The sequence below is a fragment of the Tetranychus urticae genome, chromosome 2, assembly GCF_039701765.1.
Source record: "Tetranychus urticae isolate SD_2017Ah chromosome 2, NJAU_TeUrti_SD_1.0, whole genome shotgun sequence".
Lineage (NCBI taxonomy): Eukaryota > Metazoa > Arthropoda > Arachnida > Trombidiformes > Tetranychidae > Tetranychus > Tetranychus urticae.
The window spans coordinates 4,431,583-4,453,177 of NC_142959.1; the positions used below are offsets into that span (position 1 = coordinate 4,431,583).

At 33.5% G+C, this 21,595-nt stretch overlaps 4 protein-coding genes across 5 annotated transcripts; 3 read left to right on the plus strand and 1 right to left on the minus strand.

Moving 5' to 3' along the window:
• The first annotated feature begins 1,472 nt into the window (after positions 1 to 1,472).
• On the plus strand, positions 1,473 to 2,475 carry bwa (alkaline ceramidase). The gene has a single exon (XM_015934199.3). It carries the CDS (start codon positions 1,473 to 1,475, stop codon positions 2,265 to 2,267), a length of 795 nt encoding a protein of 264 aa, XP_015789685.2. The 3' UTR covers positions 2,268 to 2,475.
• Positions 2,476 to 5,346: 2,871 nt separating this feature from the next.
• Positions 5,347 to 8,416, minus strand: LOC107366583 (uncharacterized). Its single transcript, XM_015934211.3, has 2 exons — positions 6,259 to 8,416; positions 5,347 to 6,192 (listed from the first exon to the last, which is right to left on the minus strand). The coding sequence occupies exons 1-2, from the start codon at positions 7,853 to 7,855 to the stop codon at positions 5,399 to 5,401; spliced, it is 2,391 nt and encodes a 796-aa protein (XP_015789697.2). The 5' UTR covers positions 7,856 to 8,416; the 3' UTR covers positions 5,347 to 5,398.
• A 676-nt stretch (positions 8,417 to 9,092) lies between these two features.
• LOC107366594 (uncharacterized) lies at positions 9,093 to 10,812 on the plus strand. 2 transcript variants are annotated; one of them, XM_089267013.1, is made up of 4 exons: positions 9,093 to 9,365; positions 9,468 to 9,703; positions 9,740 to 10,058; positions 10,305 to 10,812. In XM_089267013.1, the coding sequence occupies exons 1-4, from the start codon at positions 9,173 to 9,175 to the stop codon at positions 10,649 to 10,651; spliced, it is 1,095 nt and encodes a 364-aa protein (XP_089123139.1). In that variant the 5' UTR covers positions 9,093 to 9,172; the 3' UTR covers positions 10,652 to 10,812. The 2 variants fall into 2 exon arrangements, with proteins under 2 accessions (XP_089123139.1, XP_089123138.1); XM_089267012.1 differs by having other exon boundaries at positions 9,468 to 10,058.
• Positions 10,813 to 11,782: 970 nt separating this feature from the next.
• Positions 11,783 to 13,002, plus strand: LOC107366560 (uncharacterized). The gene has a single exon (XM_089267014.1). The coding sequence runs from the start codon at positions 11,862 to 11,864 to the stop codon at positions 12,828 to 12,830; it is 969 nt and encodes a 322-aa protein (XP_089123140.1). The 5' UTR covers positions 11,783 to 11,861; the 3' UTR covers positions 12,831 to 13,002.
• Positions 13,003 to 21,595: the final 8,593 nt, after the last annotated feature.

Here is a 21,595-nt window from a genome sequence, read left to right on the forward strand (position 1 = left end):
TTAGGTAATGCTTGGTTTGATTGAATAAAGAACGGTAAATATTGATCAAAATTCAACTCTTCATCATTAAAGATGTAAGATGTGAATAAAATGTGAGTCAGGCTTTAAATGTGAGTTCATTGATATTATTGATTAACCATTAAATTGAAGGAAATGAGAAACAATTGAAATGGCTACTCTGTTTAACTGTTCAATTGCTTTGGACAACTTTAGGCCCTAAATGTGGTTCAAGTTGGGTAATGAAAGAAATTAATTTTCTGGTTCATTCAAAGGCCCGGCATCTTTTCCTGATCAATTTTCAAGTGTTGATATTGAATTAAGACTTTCGGTTTCTTAATCAATTGAGATATCATTAATTTGATTGCTTTAGATAGTAGAAATGATTGAAATCGGATGAAAAATCAATGAAGTTAACGGATAAACCTACACAATCAGATTTACCATCTGTATGGGTCGTTGTCTGTTGCTTGACAATGGTGAGACCAGCAACATTTGTTGCGAAAGGATGATGATTACGATGATAATTAACTTGACAATTTGGTTTCATGGAAATAACGGATCCATTTAGACAGTCGAATAGACAGAGTAAAGGAAAGAGACAAGCGGGAAAGAGAGTGAGAGAAGGAGAAATGTAAGTGTGAGAAATAATGGAGAGGCGCAGAAAGAGAAAGTGAATGAATAAAGTCAGTTTTGCTGCAAGTCTTTTGCATTATTTTTGTCTACCTTCTGCTTAGTTTTTGGCTTTATTTTGGCTTTTTTCATCATCATTTCAGTTGCTAACTTTATTTTGAATAATCACCACAATCATCATGGTTGCATGTTAATAAACCTTTATTCAGTGTTCAAATTTATACTACAAAGCAACTGTTTCCAGTTTCTCGTCTGATAAATCTCTCTCTCTCTTTCTCCGTTTGTGATATTCCTGCTCTTCTCCTCGTGTTATGTGTTTTTTTTAATTTGATTGGTTACATTCTTGATACCCCTGCTAATCAATTTAATTAAGGGTGTTTGGTTAAGTGTTCATCTTGTAAATTAAGAGTGGAGTCTGAGAGAGAGAGACTGCTTTTTCTTGATTCCAATGAAGAAATAAGATTGTCTGTGTTTTCAATTTTGGCAAAACATATGATAATGAAGTTCGAAGTCTGAACCTACATCAACAACGGTTAATTCATCTTCAATTCTTCTTCCAGTTTATTCCACTTCAGATGTATTTTGTTTCGAAAAATCCTTTCACTTTCGAGCACTCTATTGTCACAAGGTAGATTGTGTAAATTTGTCATCAATTCCATCTGTTTATTATGACAAATCATGGTAAAACCAGTCTGGTGATTATCGACAAGAGCTTTCAACATTTGTCTTACACTTTTTGACTCACCAATAGTTGAAAACAGTGTCCGTTTTTAGTAAAGTTTTTTGGGTCGTTTGGCCATTCCTCGGGATTTTTAAACCTTCATACCTTCACATTAAATCAAATGGCGCCATCAGTGATTGGACTCGGTAGAAGAGGTTTTTGGGATCCAATAACTTCGACTATCGACTGGTGTGAAACCAATTACGAAGTTAGCTTCTACATAGCTGAATTTTGGAACACTTTGTCTAATTTAACTTTCATCATACCACCGTTAATTGCCTTTGCTCATCTACAACGATATGAAATTCCCTTTTTATTTCTTAGTCCATTGTTATATCTTTCATTTGTCGGCCTTGGATCTGCAGCATTTCACATGACGCTTAAATATGAGATGCAATTGTGGGATGAAATGACCATGATCTGGGAAGCTCTTCTGGTCAGTTTTCTGTTTATTAAAATGCTTCATCCACCAACGGCAGCGAAAAAATCAACGAAGCTTGGTCTTATTGCAGTTGGATTGCTTCTGGAAATCTCTTATTTAGTCGTAAATCAGCCACTATTCTTTCAACTTGGCTTTGCTGCGATCCATTACATGGTAATTTATCTTGGATATCGAATTACTCGAACCTGCCCATCATCACCTAAACTTTTCTGGATAGGTGTTTTCCTCAATCATTTCGCATTCTTTTTGTGGAACATTGACAATATCTTTTGCCGTCAACTTGACGGATTTCGATGCAGTATACCAAACATATTGACACCTTTATTCCAACTTCACGCAGTTTGGCATGTAATCGCCGGTTTTGCAACTTACTGTATGATCACATTTGCTATTCATGCTCATCTACTCAGTCAAAGGCGATATTTTTACATCAAACTACACCCTTTAACTGGACTAATATTAAGTAAAACTTAAACCAGCAATGAGCCAGATATTAATAATGCTGTTGTAATTTGTTCAGTCATTATTTTCAGAAGCATGACAAATTAAAAAACGCAAGTAAACAAACATTTAATATAAAGCGAATGCGGAAAGAGATAAACATGTATCCAAGCGTATTTATCAAACAAAAAGAGACAAATGGGAGAGCCACAAAAAAAGTGAAACCAAAATAAAACAACATTGTCACCATGATGATGATTATCACCGAGGAATTATCCTATTTATTCACAAACACCTATTGCTTTTCAAACAACTCACTCTTCAACTTTCTCCTTCCTCATTTTTACTGTTAATTTGCTGCTCCTACTCATTGATCAGTTAACAAGGCCATCATTTTCCTCTGCCAATGAACCATCGAAAAATGTGAATGGAATAGAGGCAAAGAGCTTAACAAAAGGAAACGAAAAACTCATTGGAATCAATGGAAACGAGAACTTGAATTATATAACAAATTACATCATCCAACATCATTTCCAATCAATTTGCTCATCTACTCATTCAGTCCACCGGCTATATTTATTGATAATTTAACACACAAACATGCAATCATCAATTGAACTGTTTAAAAATCCAGATCAAATAAAAGAGTTGTTATCATTTGGACTCGATCAAAATGGTCTTCGCACATCAAAAGCCTTGAGCAAAAATTAAGAAACAAGTCATCCTGGTCAGCGCAGTTTGAAACCTTTCACTTCAACTTTATTGGACGTTCATACCATGAGGTCAAGCATTAAAAGGATAACCTTGCCGCAGGAATAACTTTCATTTTTCAACTCACCTTTATTCACTTTTATTCATCATGATCATCTACAAACCTCCATCAGCAAACAAGTTCAAACAAGACTCGAATGAAAAATATCTTCCATTCTTTCTTTCATTCTTTCTCTCTTATATAAATTAACTATCCATCTAGTCAACACGATCAAAACTTTCAAGCATCAAATTAACCTCAATAATAACATCCTGATTCAGTCTAATTGTTAATATTGTTCCAACATCGAACAAGCAAAGCAAAACAACAAAAATGAAAAGCCATGCTTTAGGTTTTCAAGTTATTCACATTTTAATTTCAATAACGACACCAATGGTTACCCTTTAATTGCTCAATTTAATTTAAACCTAGCTCAATGAGTTATTTCAGTTTTTACACTAATTATTATCAACAACACTCTCTGTAATTTACATTTTTGTTGTTTCGCCATTTTCCCTTATTTTTCTTACACCTTTTATTGACATATATTTTCTTCCATTTATACAATTTCATTAATTTCCATATTTATTCAAAGACTTGATGTAATGAGCCCACTTTGAAAGGTTTGACAGAGTCAATCAAAATTCAGGTTCACCCAAATTTTAGAGATTTGCTTGAAAAAAATACTTCTTTTCTCGTCCCTCTTTCACCCTAAACACACTTTTACTTGCATATCATCTTTGCAATTGTCAATCATCTAATCCTATTTAGTCTTAATGCTGATGCCAATCATGATTCTGGTTAATGATTGATATTTTAGTAATTGTGATTTTGATAATTTGCAAGACAATTACGAATACAGTATTTTCCTTTAGTACCAAGATCAATTAGGTGAAATCACTTTCCTCAACGACTAGTCTTTATTTTTTCAATCATCTTTACCTACCATTATTATCACAACCCAATCTTTCCTTAATTGATCAATGATCATGGTTTTCCTTTTATTTGTAATATTTATTCCATAGAAGGGGAAAAAATGTTCACATTTACCTTAAAATGTGATTCAGATTGTTTCCAGAGAAACGGTTCAACTCCAACCTTATTGTAACAGTGCTTAGCATTTAAACAATTTTGGGATTTAGCAGAAACCAAAACATCATCGAAATCAATATTACCAAATAAATAAGAAAACAAAAGTAAGGTAATTTCAATTACCATTATAAGCAATATTAATGAAAAAAAACAAATTGTAATAATAGTTATTTGTAGAGAGAAATATAATCTTTCAAATGGATTAATGATTTGTAACGTCATAAAGAGTCAACTATGATTATTAAGAGGGAAAATTGATTTAAATTGAATTTCTTATTAATCACTAAATCCTTAATTGTTGTTGAATCAAACAAACAGTTTACAATATTTGCTTTCATCAACTCAAAATTAAATAAACCCATCAATCAGTTTATGTTATTAGTATCATTTGGTTGTCTCTTCATTCAAACAGCTCATAATTTATTGTTGATTATAATGTTTCATGACCTGCGATTTCCTGTATTTCCGTCTGTTTAATTGTAACTTTTATCATTTTAATCATATTTTATGTTAAATTTTGGTTAAATATTTTATTGTTTTCATCTATGAATATTGTAAAACACAATCAATCAACTTCTGGTTTTCAAATAAATTTGACGATGAAAAGCATTTGTTATAATAGAAGAATAAAGTAAATAATTTTTAAGCCTACGAAAAGACCCTGAGTATCGACAATTCATTGAAATTTTCAGCCTAATTGTCACATTTACTGCTCTTCAACAATTTAGAGGTTTGATAGAATCCAAAAGAAAACAATTGAAATGTTAATGAATAATTTTTAACCTTTTTATAACACAATTTGTCCATTAGTTTCAAAAAAGATCCATTCATTTGTCAATTCAATTTGAATGCAAGTTCTTTATCAATGGTAATGACAGGCGTCAATTGAGCGCCGCATGGATGCAAATTTAACTCATTAAACTACGCTTTTCGGGATAAATTTGAATTTTAAATGATCAGGATTTTTTTTCATTCAAAAGAGTGAGAATTAACAACTCATATAAATGTATTTTGTTCACTTGCCAAATGGGATCTTCATTTTTGCGGTAACATTAATGTAAACATGAATAAATAACAGGTTGTTAAAGTGTTAAAGTCAAACAAAATTTAAGGCATAACCTAATTTGATGTGTTTATCGAGGGGAAGCAATTATCAGGTTGACAATATTGGCTTAGAATGATTAGCGTAACAATAGTAACCATCAACGTTGTGAAAAGATCATTGACCGTTCTCCATGAAAAACCAGTCAAAAAATATTTGGACAAAAATTTGATACAAAAAACTGTTTAATTGTAAAAAATAAATATTGAGCTTGACGTGTTAGGACAAGAGGAAGACCAAAAAGGTGACAATTAGAGGTAGCAGTTGGTGTTGCATCCGGCTTGATCCATTGTTTTTGCTTTTGTAACCAGGTAATGTAGTGATAACTTTGACCGCATGTTGACGTTGTCTGTTTTTTTGAAATGTCAAATTCATATGTACATTATCGGTGGTCACGTCAAACTGGAAATTAGAGAAGAAAACGGAAAATCTTCCGGGCATGGTCCAGAAACACCGAAAGCCAGATGTGTTCAATCTTTCTTGGCGCTTTGTATTGTGAATCACAGTTTCCTGAATTGATTTGAGTTTTCCTGTTTCCCAGATATAATGTTCAGAAAAGCCTGACGGAGTACACAAAATGGCATAGTCATCACCGTACACATTGTCACCCGAAAATGAGACGACAAACGAGTCACTATCATCAGCAGCATAAACAGCCCAATCTAGGAGACCATGAGATCCATACAACCTTTCATCCTGGAATGGCTTTGTTACATTATTGGTGGTGGAAGATAGCGATAATGATGTTAAATTGGAACTGTTTCTGTAGCTTATGACAACTAAATTAGTACAATTTTGGTAATCAAGACAACCATCAAACCCAATACACAAGACATTTGAACTTTTGCGTAAACACGACTCATATAGATATCTAAAACGAAAGATTGGATTATGTGATCCATCTGGATCAACTATTTTTTGATAATGATTCCATGTGAGCTTTACTGATACCGGCTCTTTAATCAGATCAACCATTTCTCCATTTTTCATCAAAGGCCAGGTACCAAGATCCTCTAATAAGATTACAATAAGATAATCGTAATTTGTCAATCTTTACAATTAATTTCCAACAAACTTACCAGAGATAATGAATTTACAAAACACGGATCCATAAGCAACCAAACCATTTTGATTCACCACCTGACCATAACTTTCATCTGCCGTTGTTGATTCAGTTACTGACTGATCATCGCGTCCATCTTTCTCACCATTTAAACACTGATAGCCAAAGGATAACTCGAGATCTGGATTGTAATCAAAAAATAAACCGAAAGATGATGTATCTTCTTGAGCATACAATTGTAATTCGAGTTCTTCTCGTTCAACTGCATTTTCATTGGAAATCGTTGTCAGCAAAGGCTTAAGGATCGCTACAACGGAACAAGATGAACATTTCAAGCATCCTGAGGTTGGATCGTTTTTATTGAAACCATAACAAACAGCTGAACTACCTCTTTCATCACTTGAAAGTTTAATCATTGTACATTCTTTGAAAACATCTTCTCTCAAGGAGTAACCTGGAAGTCCCGATGACTTTGATTCAGCCAGGACCAAACCATCAGACGATTTAATGGCAACTTTATACATGGTATCCTTACAGTTGAATAATGTACCATTCAACTCGAAAATCATTGGCAAAGACCAGATAAATTTCCGTACAGACCCAGTGACATGACTTGAGCTGTAAGTCAGTACATTTTCATCCAGCACAATCTCCAAAAAATCATGGAAAACAGCCTTATGCCGGCAAATATTCTGATCACAATAGGTTCTTAAAATTAGCCGGTCAAGCAAAGTTTCATTCTGTCCATTACCATCCTTCAATATCCTTGGCAATGGTTTTATATCAATAACATAAGATGTTTGCTCTTGAGGTACCAGAATTAGGAACATGAAATCGATGTAAATTGCGTCATATTCTCGCGTGGTTATAATAAGTAGTTCAGAGCAAGAAGCACTTTTGACACAATCATTGGAACCATAACAAATTTTGCTTTTTTGTTTACACTCTTCATACAAATATTGTAATTGATAAATTGGTATCAAACTTTTGCCAACATGTTTATTGCTGTAAACTCCATCTATCGATCCAAATACCAAAGAGTACGGATTGTTTATTAAATCAACTGGCTTACCATTTTCATTCAACGGCCAATCTGTATTATATTGTGATATTAACCATGAACAACCCATAATTGCTGAACCATCCTGAATTTGAGGAACCAGATAAGCTTTTTTAATAGATTTCCATCTTCTAATTGGATTGTTTTCAACCAAAGAACTAGATTTACTGTCAGTGACTTCACAACGGTACAGATAAGCTGTTTTACCATCGGTTAACCAAAAGTCTTGAGTTGACGCAGCTGATTGAAGGATATACGTTTTTATCGTTAATTGCTGTTCTTGGCTATTTTCATATGGTGTTTTATTTGCTGCCATAAAGCTAGTTGGTACTCTTGATCCTTTCGCGATCACTAAATAGTCACAGTCGAGAGATTTCAAGCAATCTTCATCATTCAACGAGGAATACGAGTAACATACCTGGTAGCGATTGCTATCACTTTGACAGATATCATAGAGATCGGCTAAATTGGTGTTATTTTCCGTTGACCCAACTAGTGATATTAGGTTAACACAACAAAATATCTGGATAAATGTAAACTTGGAGCGTTTCATCGTTTCAGCGAGAATGAACAACAATTTACACAGAAGTCTTCATCCTTGAAGACAGTTTATATGTTATCGCCATAATCCAAATTAAGATGCAACAATCTTCCTAATCCATTGAAAACGTCTTTCACATCAATAGTGTTATCGGCTTTTGCATGTGAAAAACAACCTACTTTCATGAAAACTATTCAACATTAAGAATCAACTGTCTCGTGGAGAAATTAGTGAATGGTTATTCAATACAATGTAGTTTCACAATTCTTATTATTTAACCAATTACCGATAGCAATAATTTCTAGACGATTCACTTGTTACTTGGTTTCAGTAATTACTTATCAAGTTCGCTCTTTTCCGTCTAAGTTACCCTTAATTTGCCTACTAAACAATTATGGTTGTATAATGATAAAACCCCAATTCTAATGGTGTTGCCATTTGGTAATGCTAATGAGCTCCTCATATTCAACACATTTCAGTCGTTCACATTACCATGTGAAAACATTAGTTGATATTTATTTGAATAAAGACCAAAATAGATTATTTATTGTCATTAAATACTGTTTATATTATAATAAATTGTAATATAATAACCGAAAGTAAATATGATAATCAGGTAAAATCTAGTAAAAAAGTTGATAAACTCAAATAAGTAAAAGTGTTTTCAACTCGCAAGTTGACTAATTGGTTGTTTTTTTTCCTTTTCCGTATTCTGGTTTTACTGTGAATAATTTCAAAGTCAATCTTTTGTGCAGTTGATTCCATATTATAAGGTCAACAATTAACTAGCGATTGTTTTGCGTTCATATCTAACCTGCACTCGCTAAAGAACCGTTTGTTTTGCTTTGCTTTGCTTGCCCATGGATGAGTTGAGCTCAAAAGGAGAGACAGTTTAAGATTATGATTATGATCACCATAATCATGATCATGACGTTTTCATGATTCCAAAATTTGTAATTAACCAAGTAAGTCTAATGGTTGCTAGAAATTTGCCAATCACTATTGATGACAATAATTGTCATCATTGATTATTTCATGGACAAAATTTGATATAAAGAAAAGGCTTTTGGCTTGAAATCTCTTGTGACTGTCTATAAACAATTTACTGAACTCGCCATGGAAGTTTAACGTTTTAAATCGGTTATTTTATTAGATGATAATAGAAGCAAAAATGGTGTTCAGTGCAATGATCATGATTAAATCTCTGTATAAATAGAGGTTGATAATTTGAGTTCGATCAATTTGTTAACTTGATTCCACAGATGATTTCACAGAACCTTTTACTGTTTCTCAACCAATAGACTGATTAGTGATATTGATAGATCAAAGATGGTGTTACCCTCAACATTCAAGCTAAAATTTAATTGGTCAATATGGTTAATTGTTTATCTTTCATCAACAGTTGTCATCAATGGTCAATTAATTGCCGAAAATCAAGGTAATACCAGTGTTAATAGTATTGATACCAATGGAAATAAGGAAATTAATAATTCAAGCTCTAATGAAACTTCATTACCAAAAGGTGAGTGAACTTTAATTTGTATATTTTGTCCGATTAACTTATTACTTTCTCGACTGTATATTTTCTGTTGTGTGTGTGAAACGTTGGGGGATTAAAAAATAGTGCAACGTAGGATCTTTAACTGGCTTATGAATGGACTCTCAGATCAACCTAATGGTGGATCAACATCAAACCCAGACAATAATTCACCATCCATCAGACAAGGATATATTAGCGGATCGTATTCGGGTTACATGCCTGGCTTCAGAAGACCAATGCGACCTCAAATGACTGGATCGTTTGGTTCGTCTACGGGACAAGCAATGGGACAGTCGATGATGCCACCAGTGGGACCTCCGATGGGTGCATCAATGGGACAGTCAATGGGACCTCAAATGGGTTCATCAATGGGACAGTCAATGATGCCTCCAATGGGACCTCAAATGGGTTCAGCCATGGGACAATCAGTAGGACAGTCGATGATACCACCAATGGGATATCCAATGGGTCCACCGATGGCACCACCGATGGGACAGTCACAATCAATAGGCTGGCCACAAATGGGACAAAACTCGAGATTACCCCCCAATAGTCAGTCTTTGGGTATGCAAGGAGGATCAGGTTTCAATTCCATGCCGAATGGTCAATTCAATAGCCAAATGAATTACCCTATGGATAATTTTTCCACTGAGGATCCTTATGGAGATTACGGAGGTATGTCCGAAAATACTGACTAACTGGACTCAATTGTTAATAACAATGAGAAAAGTAATGTTGAAAGAAATATCAAAACAAAAACAAACCAACAAATATTTAATCAAGATTTAATAGCCAAAACAATAAAGTTTCAAATACACATTTATCAAGGTTTACATTGATTAAAAAGAATATTGTTAATTTTTTGTCAGATAAATTGTCAACGAAACACACATATTAAGCTTTATTTGTTTTTTATTCAAGGTGGTGATTTTTTCACTTCACTGAACAACTTTTTGTTTGGTTCTTCCAATGATGCCCAATCAAGTGGTGGATCCTGTGGAGGTGGACGAAGAGGAGAAAGAGATAGAGGCAGAGTAAATATAAATGGTCAAAGCGTTTCAAGCTCTGTTGGTACTACTGCTGCTCCAACTTCAAGTATGGGAATGAGTTCTGAAGATTGGAACAACTATATTAAACTCGTCACAGCATTAGCCAGCGATGGAGGTGGCGGCGGAGGCGGCGGTGGCGGTGGTGGAGCTGGAGGGGGCTTAGGTGATTTAAGTTCATTAATGGATACTGCATCAAGCGTGATGCAGTCATTTGGTTGATTATTAAGCGAACCAAAAAGATTTTTGACTTTTAACTTGATATCATTTTACTTGGATACGTAAACATTTTTTACTTTTTTAGTCCTTTTTTAATCAATCAATTTGATTTACATAATTTCAAACATTTTTGCTAGTATCCAATAAATGAAGTTGCTAAATTATTAGTTGATTCAATTATTTATACATTGTATTTATGGTGATTTATATTTACTGTATGTAACAATAAGCCGCCTTGAACATGCAGAAATTCAAATGACTTGAATCCACTAATTTTTGAATTTTTGCATGTTCCATTCATTGATTTCATTTATAAAATTGATGTACTCTTATATTCATCTTTTTGCATCTTTTACGTTAAATCAACTATTTTTCATTTGACTAAATGCATCCAGCTGAAGTTGACAATTAATCTGATTTCTGGATGATTAATATCCGGCTGCAAATGTTTTATCATACGCAGTAGAGCTCATAATACTTACGATTCTTAAACAATTCGAGTCACATGAAATTCTTGAAGTTTCCTCTCATTGTTACCCTTTTTTGTTCAAGTCATCGTTATATTATTTAATAACATTTGATGGTTAAAAAATGTATTGATACTTGATTAAACTTTTCCCACAACCTGGCTGCCAGTGTAACAATAACAATAACCTGATCAAAACAGCTAACTTTCAATTGAATTAATAAGCTTTTGTTACCTTGAGAGGAATTTTTTGAGAGTAATATCACAGTAATAATAGATCACGAGGTTTTGTTTTAATTGAATTGAATTAATTTATATCAATTTTTTCGATACTTGTTATGAAACCGAATCCTGTGGTAACTTATTACATGAGAAATAACATAATAAGAAGAACGTAATTGCATGAGGAATTAAACGTAAGTGAATTGATTGAACTGTTAACTGTCAATCAATGATGAAAAGATGCTTTGGTTGTAACTTTAATTCACTTTTTACTCTGACATCTTTCATTTACAGAATTAATTGTTTTATTGTTTAAACAGAGGGCCATCCTCATCAGCACATCATTATTAATAATGAGTGATGAGTGAGTTTGAAAAGGAGACTTTTTTTTGTTTCAAAATTGAGTATAAATATCAGATGAAACTGCTTTCAGATTAATATAACTCGATATACTAGTATAACAAGTATAAATCATTGACAAAAACACCTTGATATTTTCGTTAATTATCGTAACTCACATCCAAAATGGCTTTTAAATTGTGCCTTTGTCTTCTATTCTTTGTACCATTAATGAGCGCTCAAAGCTCTAGTGTAGCTACTTCAGTTGCCTTCAATGGTGAAGGTCCACCACAACCACCACATTTTGGTGCCGAAGGTGAATTCACTGGACCTGGTGGTTTCAACAGTCAAGGAAGCTTCGGAAGTTCCCTTGGATTTGGAGGTAATCAAGGCAGTCGAGGAGGCTTTGGTGCTTCAAGTGGCTTCGGAGGCCAAGGTGGTCAAGGCTTTGGAGGCTTTGGTGGTTTCGGTGGTCAAGGAGGACCCGGTGGACGAGGAGGTCAAGGAAACTCAGGTTTCAGAGGACAAGGTGGTCCTGGTGGCTTCAGTGGCTTCAGAGGTCAAGGTGGCTCTGGAGGTTTTGGAGGTCAAGGTGAATCCAGTAATTTCGGCGGTTTCGGTGGCTTTGGAGGCCAGGGAGGACCTGGTGGACGAGGTCAAGGCAGACCTGGAGGATTTGGAGGCCAAGGTAGCGCTGGTGGCTTCGGAGGTCAAGGAGGACCTGGTGGACGAGGTCAAGGTAGACCAGGAGGATTTGGAGGCCAAGGCTTCGGAGGTCAAAGCTTCGGAGGACAAGGTTTTGGAGGACAAGATGGACAAAATGGACAAAATGGAATGAATGGACAAGCTGGAATGAGTGGACAAAATGGAATGAATGGACAAGATGGTGGTTTTGGAGGTCGAGGCCAAGGAGGCCCAGGTGGAATGGGTGGACGAGGACAAGGTGGTTTCAGAGGCCAAGGAGGTTCAAGAGGCCAAGGAGGAATGGGTGGCCAAGCTGGTGGTTTTGGTGGCCCTGGTGGACAAGCTAGTTTCAGTGGTCAAATGTCTGGTCCTGGTTTTGGACTTAGTGCTAGTACTGGAGCCCGAACTACTAGCACCGGATCATCTGGTGCCTCAGCTTCTGGTAGAGCTGCAGTTAAGGCCGTTGTCTAAGTTAAGACTCAAGGGGCTTAAAATGGTTTTCTGTGGTGAAAAATATCTGTGATCTTCAAGTTTCCTTTGAAAATTAAAAATCTTTATATAAACTGTTAAAATCTGTTCAAAGGATAGATTGAAACTGTCCATTTTTGTCAATAAATTTCGTGAAAAGATATGTAATATAAAATTTCAGAATAATTTCTTTTCATTCTCAAGTATGAGTCGTTTGAATGTAATTCTTAAAATTTTCGGTAAACCTGATGATTTTCAGCTTTTTAATTTTTAAACCCATAAAACAAATATAACTTACATTATGATTTAATTTTGTTCATTGAAAATTACATTAACAAGAGACGAAAAAAATGTTAAAAAAAGTTAATTAACACCATTTGTTGGAAAATTTTTTAAATTAAATGTTACATTTATTCACTGCATGCATTCAGTCCATAATAAATAGCAATTCATTGTCAGTTCATTTTGCTTTCAAAACATGCTCTTTCAGCATTTGTTTAGTATTGGTATTAGATGCTTGAGAAGATTCAATGAATTTTTCAATTTCTTTGTCTCTGTCATTCAGTTCGGAGACAGGGAAAATATCCTACTGATAAAGTCTCTGTTTTTTTCTGGTCTTACAAAGACTACGACGGATAAATATTTTCATCAATTTATTCCTCATGGCTAAAAACTCATGAAAAACAAACCATAATTTAACTGGCTCATGAACACGTGCTATCAAAAAAAATTGACAACAAAAATTGAATGAATTCATAAATTTATTATCTCAATTCATGGAACGAATTTCCAAAAACAACTCAGGATCCTGCGTGATTGCACCTCATCGCCGAGAAATGAAAATCAATGTCTCTAGTGCGACTTATTTGTCATGAAGAGACAAAAAGGGCAAAAAAGTATAAAAAATAATTATGAATAACTGATTTTTGGTTTAATAAATTTCCAAAGCATAAAATATAAATATCAACTTTTGAATCAAGTTTTTTCTAGAGGTATCCTTGATTAAAAGCATCCAGAAACTTGAGTTTTACTGAGGATTCTTGCGAAAAGTTCCTTCCTTATTTACTCAGATTTTTTTAAATAATGATACTTATTAGATAAAATTAACATTTCGTTACATTTAATCCATTTACTGTCAGAGGCAAAGAGTTATAACTATTACTCTTTGGTCAGAGGTTTAAAACTTTCTGGTTGACCTATGGCTAAAATAAGCGCATTTGATCGTGAAATAGGCCATTGGCTATTCTCACTGCGTCCCAATTACAGGTTATAACTTGTTACTCCTTGTTACTACTTGTTAACGAGGTTTGGCTGTATTTACTGCTACTGCTATTGACTGCTAACATTAAAAATAAACTTTTATTAACATGAGTGGTGACATTGTTTATTGTGTTTGTCGCTCTTCAGATGGAAGTGGTTTTATGATTGGTTGTGATAATTGCGATGAATGGTATCATGGAGCTTGTATCTCTATGAACGAGCAACTTGCTATGACCTTTTTCAAATTTTACTGCCTCAAGTGTCGTGACCGTGATCCATCCTTGAAAAATCAATTTTACAAACAATCTACTGAATATAAATACACAATAACCTCTTCTGAAGTGACCAGCAAACAGGGAACAGTTCGCAAAAAGAGCCCATCACCTCAGAGGTCCAATAAAGTGACTCGTTATGAAGATACAAGATGTAATATCAAGCTTGAGAAGAGGGATTATGAGAATGAAGCCGATGATTATCAAGATGAAACTTTGAGAAAAAAGAATGATTCATCTGAAAAAAATAAACGAAAAAGTAAACTCAAGTCTAGGCAGAGCCGAAAGAAAGCGAACTCAACACCAGTTGACAACGAATGGGCGAATGAAAAAATTGATAGAGAAAGAGAGAAAGAAATCTCCAAGATTGATAAAGGTTTAAGGCAATGTTATCAATGGATGAATGAATACACCTTTTTATCGTGGCGTGGACTTATGCTTTGAGTCTAGATCTTAACCGTCCGTATTGGATAATCTGGTGTTTTGAAACCAGGTAAAGCTGAAGGCGAGACCTAGACCTTCTAAGATACTAAATATACTTGTATAAGGACAAGTTGGAATGTGCATTGTACTGCATAAGTCAGCCATTTGCAATGCATTAAGTATAATTTTTATATCGATAGAAATAACAGTTTTATTCTTGCTGTGTAAAGACATGCAATTTAAGTTCAAATCTTGAGCAAATATACTCAAAAGCGCAATTTTAAAAATTATTAACAGTTTTATTACAAATATTATGCCTAGTAGGATTATGCCTGAAATATACAAAATGAAAAATTTTATTAATAAAAATTTGTACTATTTTTATGAATCTCCTTCTCAATTTTAGTGCGATTCGTTTATTGTGTAAAAAATCAGCTATTGAGAAAATTAAAATATTATGGTTACAAATCAGCGATCAAAAATGGGTTGAAAGTCGGATAAGAGTTGACAAACTATAAGATAGCCAATGCTACATAATACATTTTTACAAAAATCAGAGCCCATCGCTTATGAGGTCCAATAATGTGGCTCGTTTTGAAGACGCCAAGATTGAGAAGAGGAATTATGAAGATAAAGACGATTATGATCAAGATTAAACTTTCGAAAATGAGAATGAATAATCTGAAAATAATGAGAAATGAGAATAAAAATGGGAATAATCAAAAAAGTGAACTCAAGTCTAGATTGATCCCAAAGAGAACCGACGCAACACCAGCTGACAACGAATGGGCAAGTAAAAAACATATAGATAAAAAGAAAAGGAAATCTCTGATATTATTGTTAGATGAAGGCGAAACCTAGATCTTCGCCTCAAGACAAGTGAAAATGCTTATTGTAATGAATGAATACAAATCAGTGAATACAGGCAATTTAAGTTCAGATCCTAAACAAAAATATCCAAAAGTTCAATTTTGAAAATTCCTGAGAGTTTTATTATGAACATTCCGATTAAGATCATGCTTGACATGAAAAGTGGAAAAACTTTGTTAGCAAAAAGTTTTTACTAAACTTTTTATTATTATTTTTTAAATCTCCCTATCAATGTGATCGAAAAATAAATGATAAAATAACCAATGAGTACTTTTTGCTTGACTCAACGAGTAAAATATGTCCTGCCAGGCCCAAGTGGACAAGCTATAATACTTTAAATGGCGAAAGTCTGGACCAGTGGTCCTGGTTTTGGACTTAGTGCTAGTACTGGTGCCCGAACTACTAGCACCGGATCATCTGGTGCCTCAGCCTCTGGTAGAGCTGCAGTTAAGGCCGTTGTCTAAGTTAAGACTCAAAGGCCTTAAAATGGTTTTCTGTGGTGAAAAATATCTGTGATCTTCAAGTTTCCTTTGAAAATTAAAAATCTTTATATAAACTGTTAAAATCTGTTCAAAGGATAGATTGAAACTGTCCATTTTTGTCAATAAATTTCGTGAAAAGATATGTAATATAAAATTTCAGAATAATTTCTTTTCATTCTCAAGTATAATACCTTATGAGTCGGTTGAATATGGTTCTTAAAATTTCATGCTAAACCTGATGATTTTCAGCTTTTTAATATTTAAACCCATAAAACAAATATAACTTAAATTACGATTTAATTTTGTTTCAATGAAAATTATTAAGAGACAAAAATTTTGTTGAAAAAGTTAATTAACACCATTTGTCGTAAAATTTTTTTAACTAAATATTACACTTATTCACTGCATGCATTCAATTCATAATAAATAGCAATTCATTTTGTTTTCAAAACATACTCTTACAGTATTTGATGAGTATTAGTCTTGAGAAGATTCATGACTTTTTTAATTTCTTTGTCTCTAACATTCACAAATTCACTATCATTGTCAGTATGAAGACAGTGAATTATCCCATTGATAAAGTCCGTGTTTATTCTGGTCTTGCAAAGACTACTACTGGGTAAATATTTTCATGAATTTATTCCTCATGGCTGGAAAACTAATGAAAAAACGAACCACAATTTAACTGGCTCAGGAAAACTGGTTAAGCAAAAAAAATTGACAAAAAAAAATCAATGAATTCATAAATTATTATCTCGATTCATGGAACGAATTTCCAAAAATAACTCAGGATCCTGTGCACTGCATCGCCTCATCGCCGAGAAATGAAAATCAAAGGCTCTTATGCGACTTATTTGTCATGAAGAGACAAAAAGGGCAAAAAAGTATAAAATAATTATGATAAACATGAATAACTGATTTTTTGATTGAATAAGTTTACAAAGCATAAATATAAATATCAACTTTTGAATCAAGTTTTCTTACTAGAGATATCCTTGATCAAATGCACCAATATACCTAATAGACCTATTGTTATGAACTGAAAATGACAGAAACAAAGACATTTCACAACAAACTAAACAAAATGAATGTTAGCCTCAACTTGAGAATGGCAATTTTTCATAGTTTCAGTTCATAACAATAAGTCTGATTAGATTTAAAATTGAAATAAAAATTGAAGCCAAAATTTGCAGGTCCCAACACTTCACCAAACATCTTTTTTAACTTATTTCCATTGATTCATCATGAAATTTCCCGAATCAAATCGTACCAAGTGGGTCACCTCCCTTGTAAGATTTTTAGATAATACATTGAATTGATGAAATTCACATTTCGTGACATTTAATCCATTTACTGTCAGAGGCAAAGAGTATCACTATTACCCTTTGGTCAGCTGTTTAAAACTTTCTGGTTGACCTATGGCTAAAATAAGCTCATTTGACTGTGAAATAGGCATTGGTTATTCTCACTGCATCCAAATGACAGGTTACAAGTTGTTACAAGTTGTTACTACTTGTTACAGTAGTCTCTCTTTTAAGAGACAGAGAAGAAGGTCTCTTTCTATTGTCTTAGTTTCAGGGAGATCTTTTTTATGATAAACGCCATCTACTATACTTAAGATGCTTAATAATACCTCTGGTAATATAGTAGGCGGCGCTTATCAATAATTAACTGTACTCAAAGAGGAGCTACCCTTTGACATTACTTGTTAACGAGGTTTTGGGTCATTTACTGTTACTGCTTTTGACTGGTAACATTAAAAATAAACTTTTATTAACATGAGTGATGATAGACTTTACTGTGTTTGTCGCTCTAAAGATGACGGTAGGCTTATGATTGGTTGTGATAATTGCGATTATTGGTATCATGGAGCTTGTATCTCTATGAACAAGCAACTTTCTGACACCTTTGACAAATTTTACTGCATAGAGTGTCGTGCTCGTGATCCATCCTTGAAAAATCAATTTCACAAACAATCTACTGATTATGTAATTTCCTCTTCTGAAGTGACCAACAAACAGGGAACAGTGAAAAATCCATTTTATAAAGAATCTTCAAAATATGTATGCACAATATCCTCTTCTGAAGTGACCGGCAAACAGGGAACAGTTCGGAAAAGGAGCCCATCACCTCAGAGGTCCAATAAAGTGATTCGTTTTGGAGATAATATCAAGCTTGAGAAGAAGGATTGTGATAATGAAACCCATGATGATCAAGACGAAACTTTGGGAAAAAAGAATGATTCATCTGAAATAAATAGTGAAGCGAACTCACCACCAACTGAAAACGAAAGGGCCAGTAATAAAATTGAAAGAGAAAGTGAGAAAGAAACCTCCAGGATTGATAAAGGTCTAAGGCAATGTTATCAATGGAAACGTGTTTATCTTAGCGTGAGCTTATGCTTTAAGTCTAGATCTTAATCGTCCGTATTGGATAATCTGGTGGTTTGAAACCCGATAAAGCTTGAGGCGAGACCTAGATCTTCAAAGGACAATTCTGCTATAAGGACAAGTTGGAATGTGCCTTGATACTGAATAAATCAGCCATTTGCAGTGCATTAAGTTTAATTTTTACATCGATAAAAATAACAGTTTTATTCTTGCTGTGTAAAGACATGCAATTTAAGTACAAATCTTGAGCAAAAATGCTCAAAAGCGCAATTTTAATATTTTTAACAGTTTTACATTGTATTACAAATATTATGTATTAAGTTTATACCTGAAACAATATACAAAAATGAAAAAAATTTATTAATAAAAATTTAAACTATTGTTATGAATCTCATTCTCAATTCTAGTGCGATTCGTTGATTGTGTAAAAAATCAGCTATTACAATATTGTACAATATTGTAAGACAATTAAAATATTTCTGAATATATCAAAAATGAGTTGAAAGTCGGTTAAGAGTTGACAAACTATAAGATAGCCAATGCTACATAATACATTTTTACAAAAATCAGAGCCCATCACACAAGAGGTTCAATACAGCATTTCTCGATGACTTTTAAATTCGGTTTGAGAAACCCCTTTGTCTAAATTCTCTGAGAACTTGACTAAACAATATGGGAACTGTCGAAACATTTTAAGAAGAGTAACTGGTTTTATGGCCGGCTTAAAAATTTGTCTAAACATTTCGAGAAGCCGACTAAACATTGTGGGAACTTGTTTAAAGTCATCGAGAAATGCTGTAATGTGGCTCGTTTTGAAGATGCCAAGCTTGGGACGAGGAATTATGAAATTAAAGACGATTATTATCAAGATTAAACTTTCAAAAATTAGAATATACATGAATAATCTGAAAATGATGAGAAATGCGAATAATCAAAAAAGTGAACTCAAGTCTACAGGTAGATTGAGCCCAAAGATAACCGATGCAACACCAGCTGACAATGAATAGGCAAGTACAGTAATCTCTCTCTTAAGTTGCATCCCTCATATTTGAACGAGAAAGAGAAATAGAAAGAGACAGTGAAGAATGTCTCTTTCTCTAGACTTAAGTTGCCTAGTAACTACTGTCGTTTGAAGGAACTTAAAAGAGTAAAAAACTGTAAAAAACATATGGATCATATAGATAAAAAGAAAAGTGAATCTTCGATATTATTAATTGATGAAGGCGAAACCTAGATCATCAAAACTACTATCAAGACAAGTGAAAATGCTTATTGTAATGAATGAATCAGCTATTTGATAAGCACTAAGATAAATTTTAATATCAAAGAAAATCTGTTTTAATTGTTAATTCTTGCTGATTGAGGACAGGTAATTTAAGTTCAGATCCTAAGCAAAAATACTCAAAAGTTCAATTTTGGTAATTCCTGAGATTTTCATTATAAATACATTGTATGCCTGAAAATAAAAGTGAAAAACTTTGTTAGTGAAAAGTTTTTACTGCTTTTTTAATGTCACTCTCAATGTGATCGAAAAATAAATGATAAAATAACCAATGCGTACTTTTTACTTGACTTAACGAGTGATATATGGCCCGCCAGGCCCAGATAAACAAGATATAATATTTTAAATGGTCAAATGCCTGGACCAGTGGTCCTGGTTTTGGACTTTATCGAGCTACTAGCACCGGATCATCTGGTGCCTCAGCTTCTGGTAGAGCTGCAGTTAAGGCCGTTGTCTAAGTGGCGACTCAAGGGGCTTAAAATGGTTTTCTGTGGTGAAAAATATCTGTGACCTTTTAAATTTTTAAACCCATAAAACAAATATAACTAACATGTTTGAACAACTATGATTTAATTTTGTTTCGTTGAAAATTACATTAACAAGAGACAAACAATTTGATAAAAAAAAGTTAATCAACACCATTTTTGGGGAAAATTGTTAAATTAAATATTACATTTAATTCACAATAAATAGTCGTCAGTCATTTGGGTTTTCAATTCATTTTGATTTCAAAAGATGTTCTTACAGCATTTGTTGAATTTTTGATGATGAAATAATGAATATCAACAATTATATAACAACTTTGACTCTAACAATTAAATAATGGCAATGATTAGCATTTTCAAATTATAATCAGGGATCATACGAACTTGCGATAAATCTTTTCATTTCTTGAATGTTCATTACAGTATTTCCTGAAATTTTTTGCTTTTTTCAAGTGCTGACAACTATGTGAGCTACAGGGGAAAATAATTAAATTTTACGAATGGTATACAGTAAAGTACCAGATAATGACAGTAACTTGAAATAGCTTATTTCTACTATTCGCCGGGCAGTGTATTGAAAAAATACAGATTTTCTAAACCCCTCCTTAATTAGGGACCATTGACAAATTTACTGTCATTATCTGGTACTTTACTGTAAGTCACTGAATTTAGAGAGAAACTTGAAATTTTACCAAGATTGAGAAAAGGCAAAAAGACAGGAGTAAAGTACTGGACAAGAGTAAGTATAAGTTGGAAGACTAAAAAGCAATAAAAAACAAAAAAACAAAATTTTGGTCAAGGGTCACCATTTTACAACTTTTAGCTCTCATTTGTTTTTGCTACTGTTAAGGCTATGGACAGTTTTGTCTCAAGAGTAGAATATTTGTGACTTTTTTTAAGAGAAGCAACGGAGGGTTAAGGGAAAAAGGTGAAAGGGGAATCACTGGACAGTACTAATTGTTTAAACTGTAAAATAATGATACAATTAAACCCAAACTTGAGTATCTCAATCAATATTTTTCAATATGAAATTAGGTTCAAGTGAAGGAGCAAATATTGATAAATTGTTAACAGTTAACGTAATTTTGACATATTAAAATATATCAAAATATAATTACTGTCAGAGGTTTGAAACTTTCTGGTTTACCTAATAGACCGATCTTTAGCTAAGATACACTTTCTTGGCCGTAAAATAGACCATAAGTCACTCTCACTACGTATAGCTTACAAGATACAAATGGCTTGTTAACGAGGATTGACTGTGTTTGAAGTAAGTAATAAACTCTATTAACATGAGTGAAAAC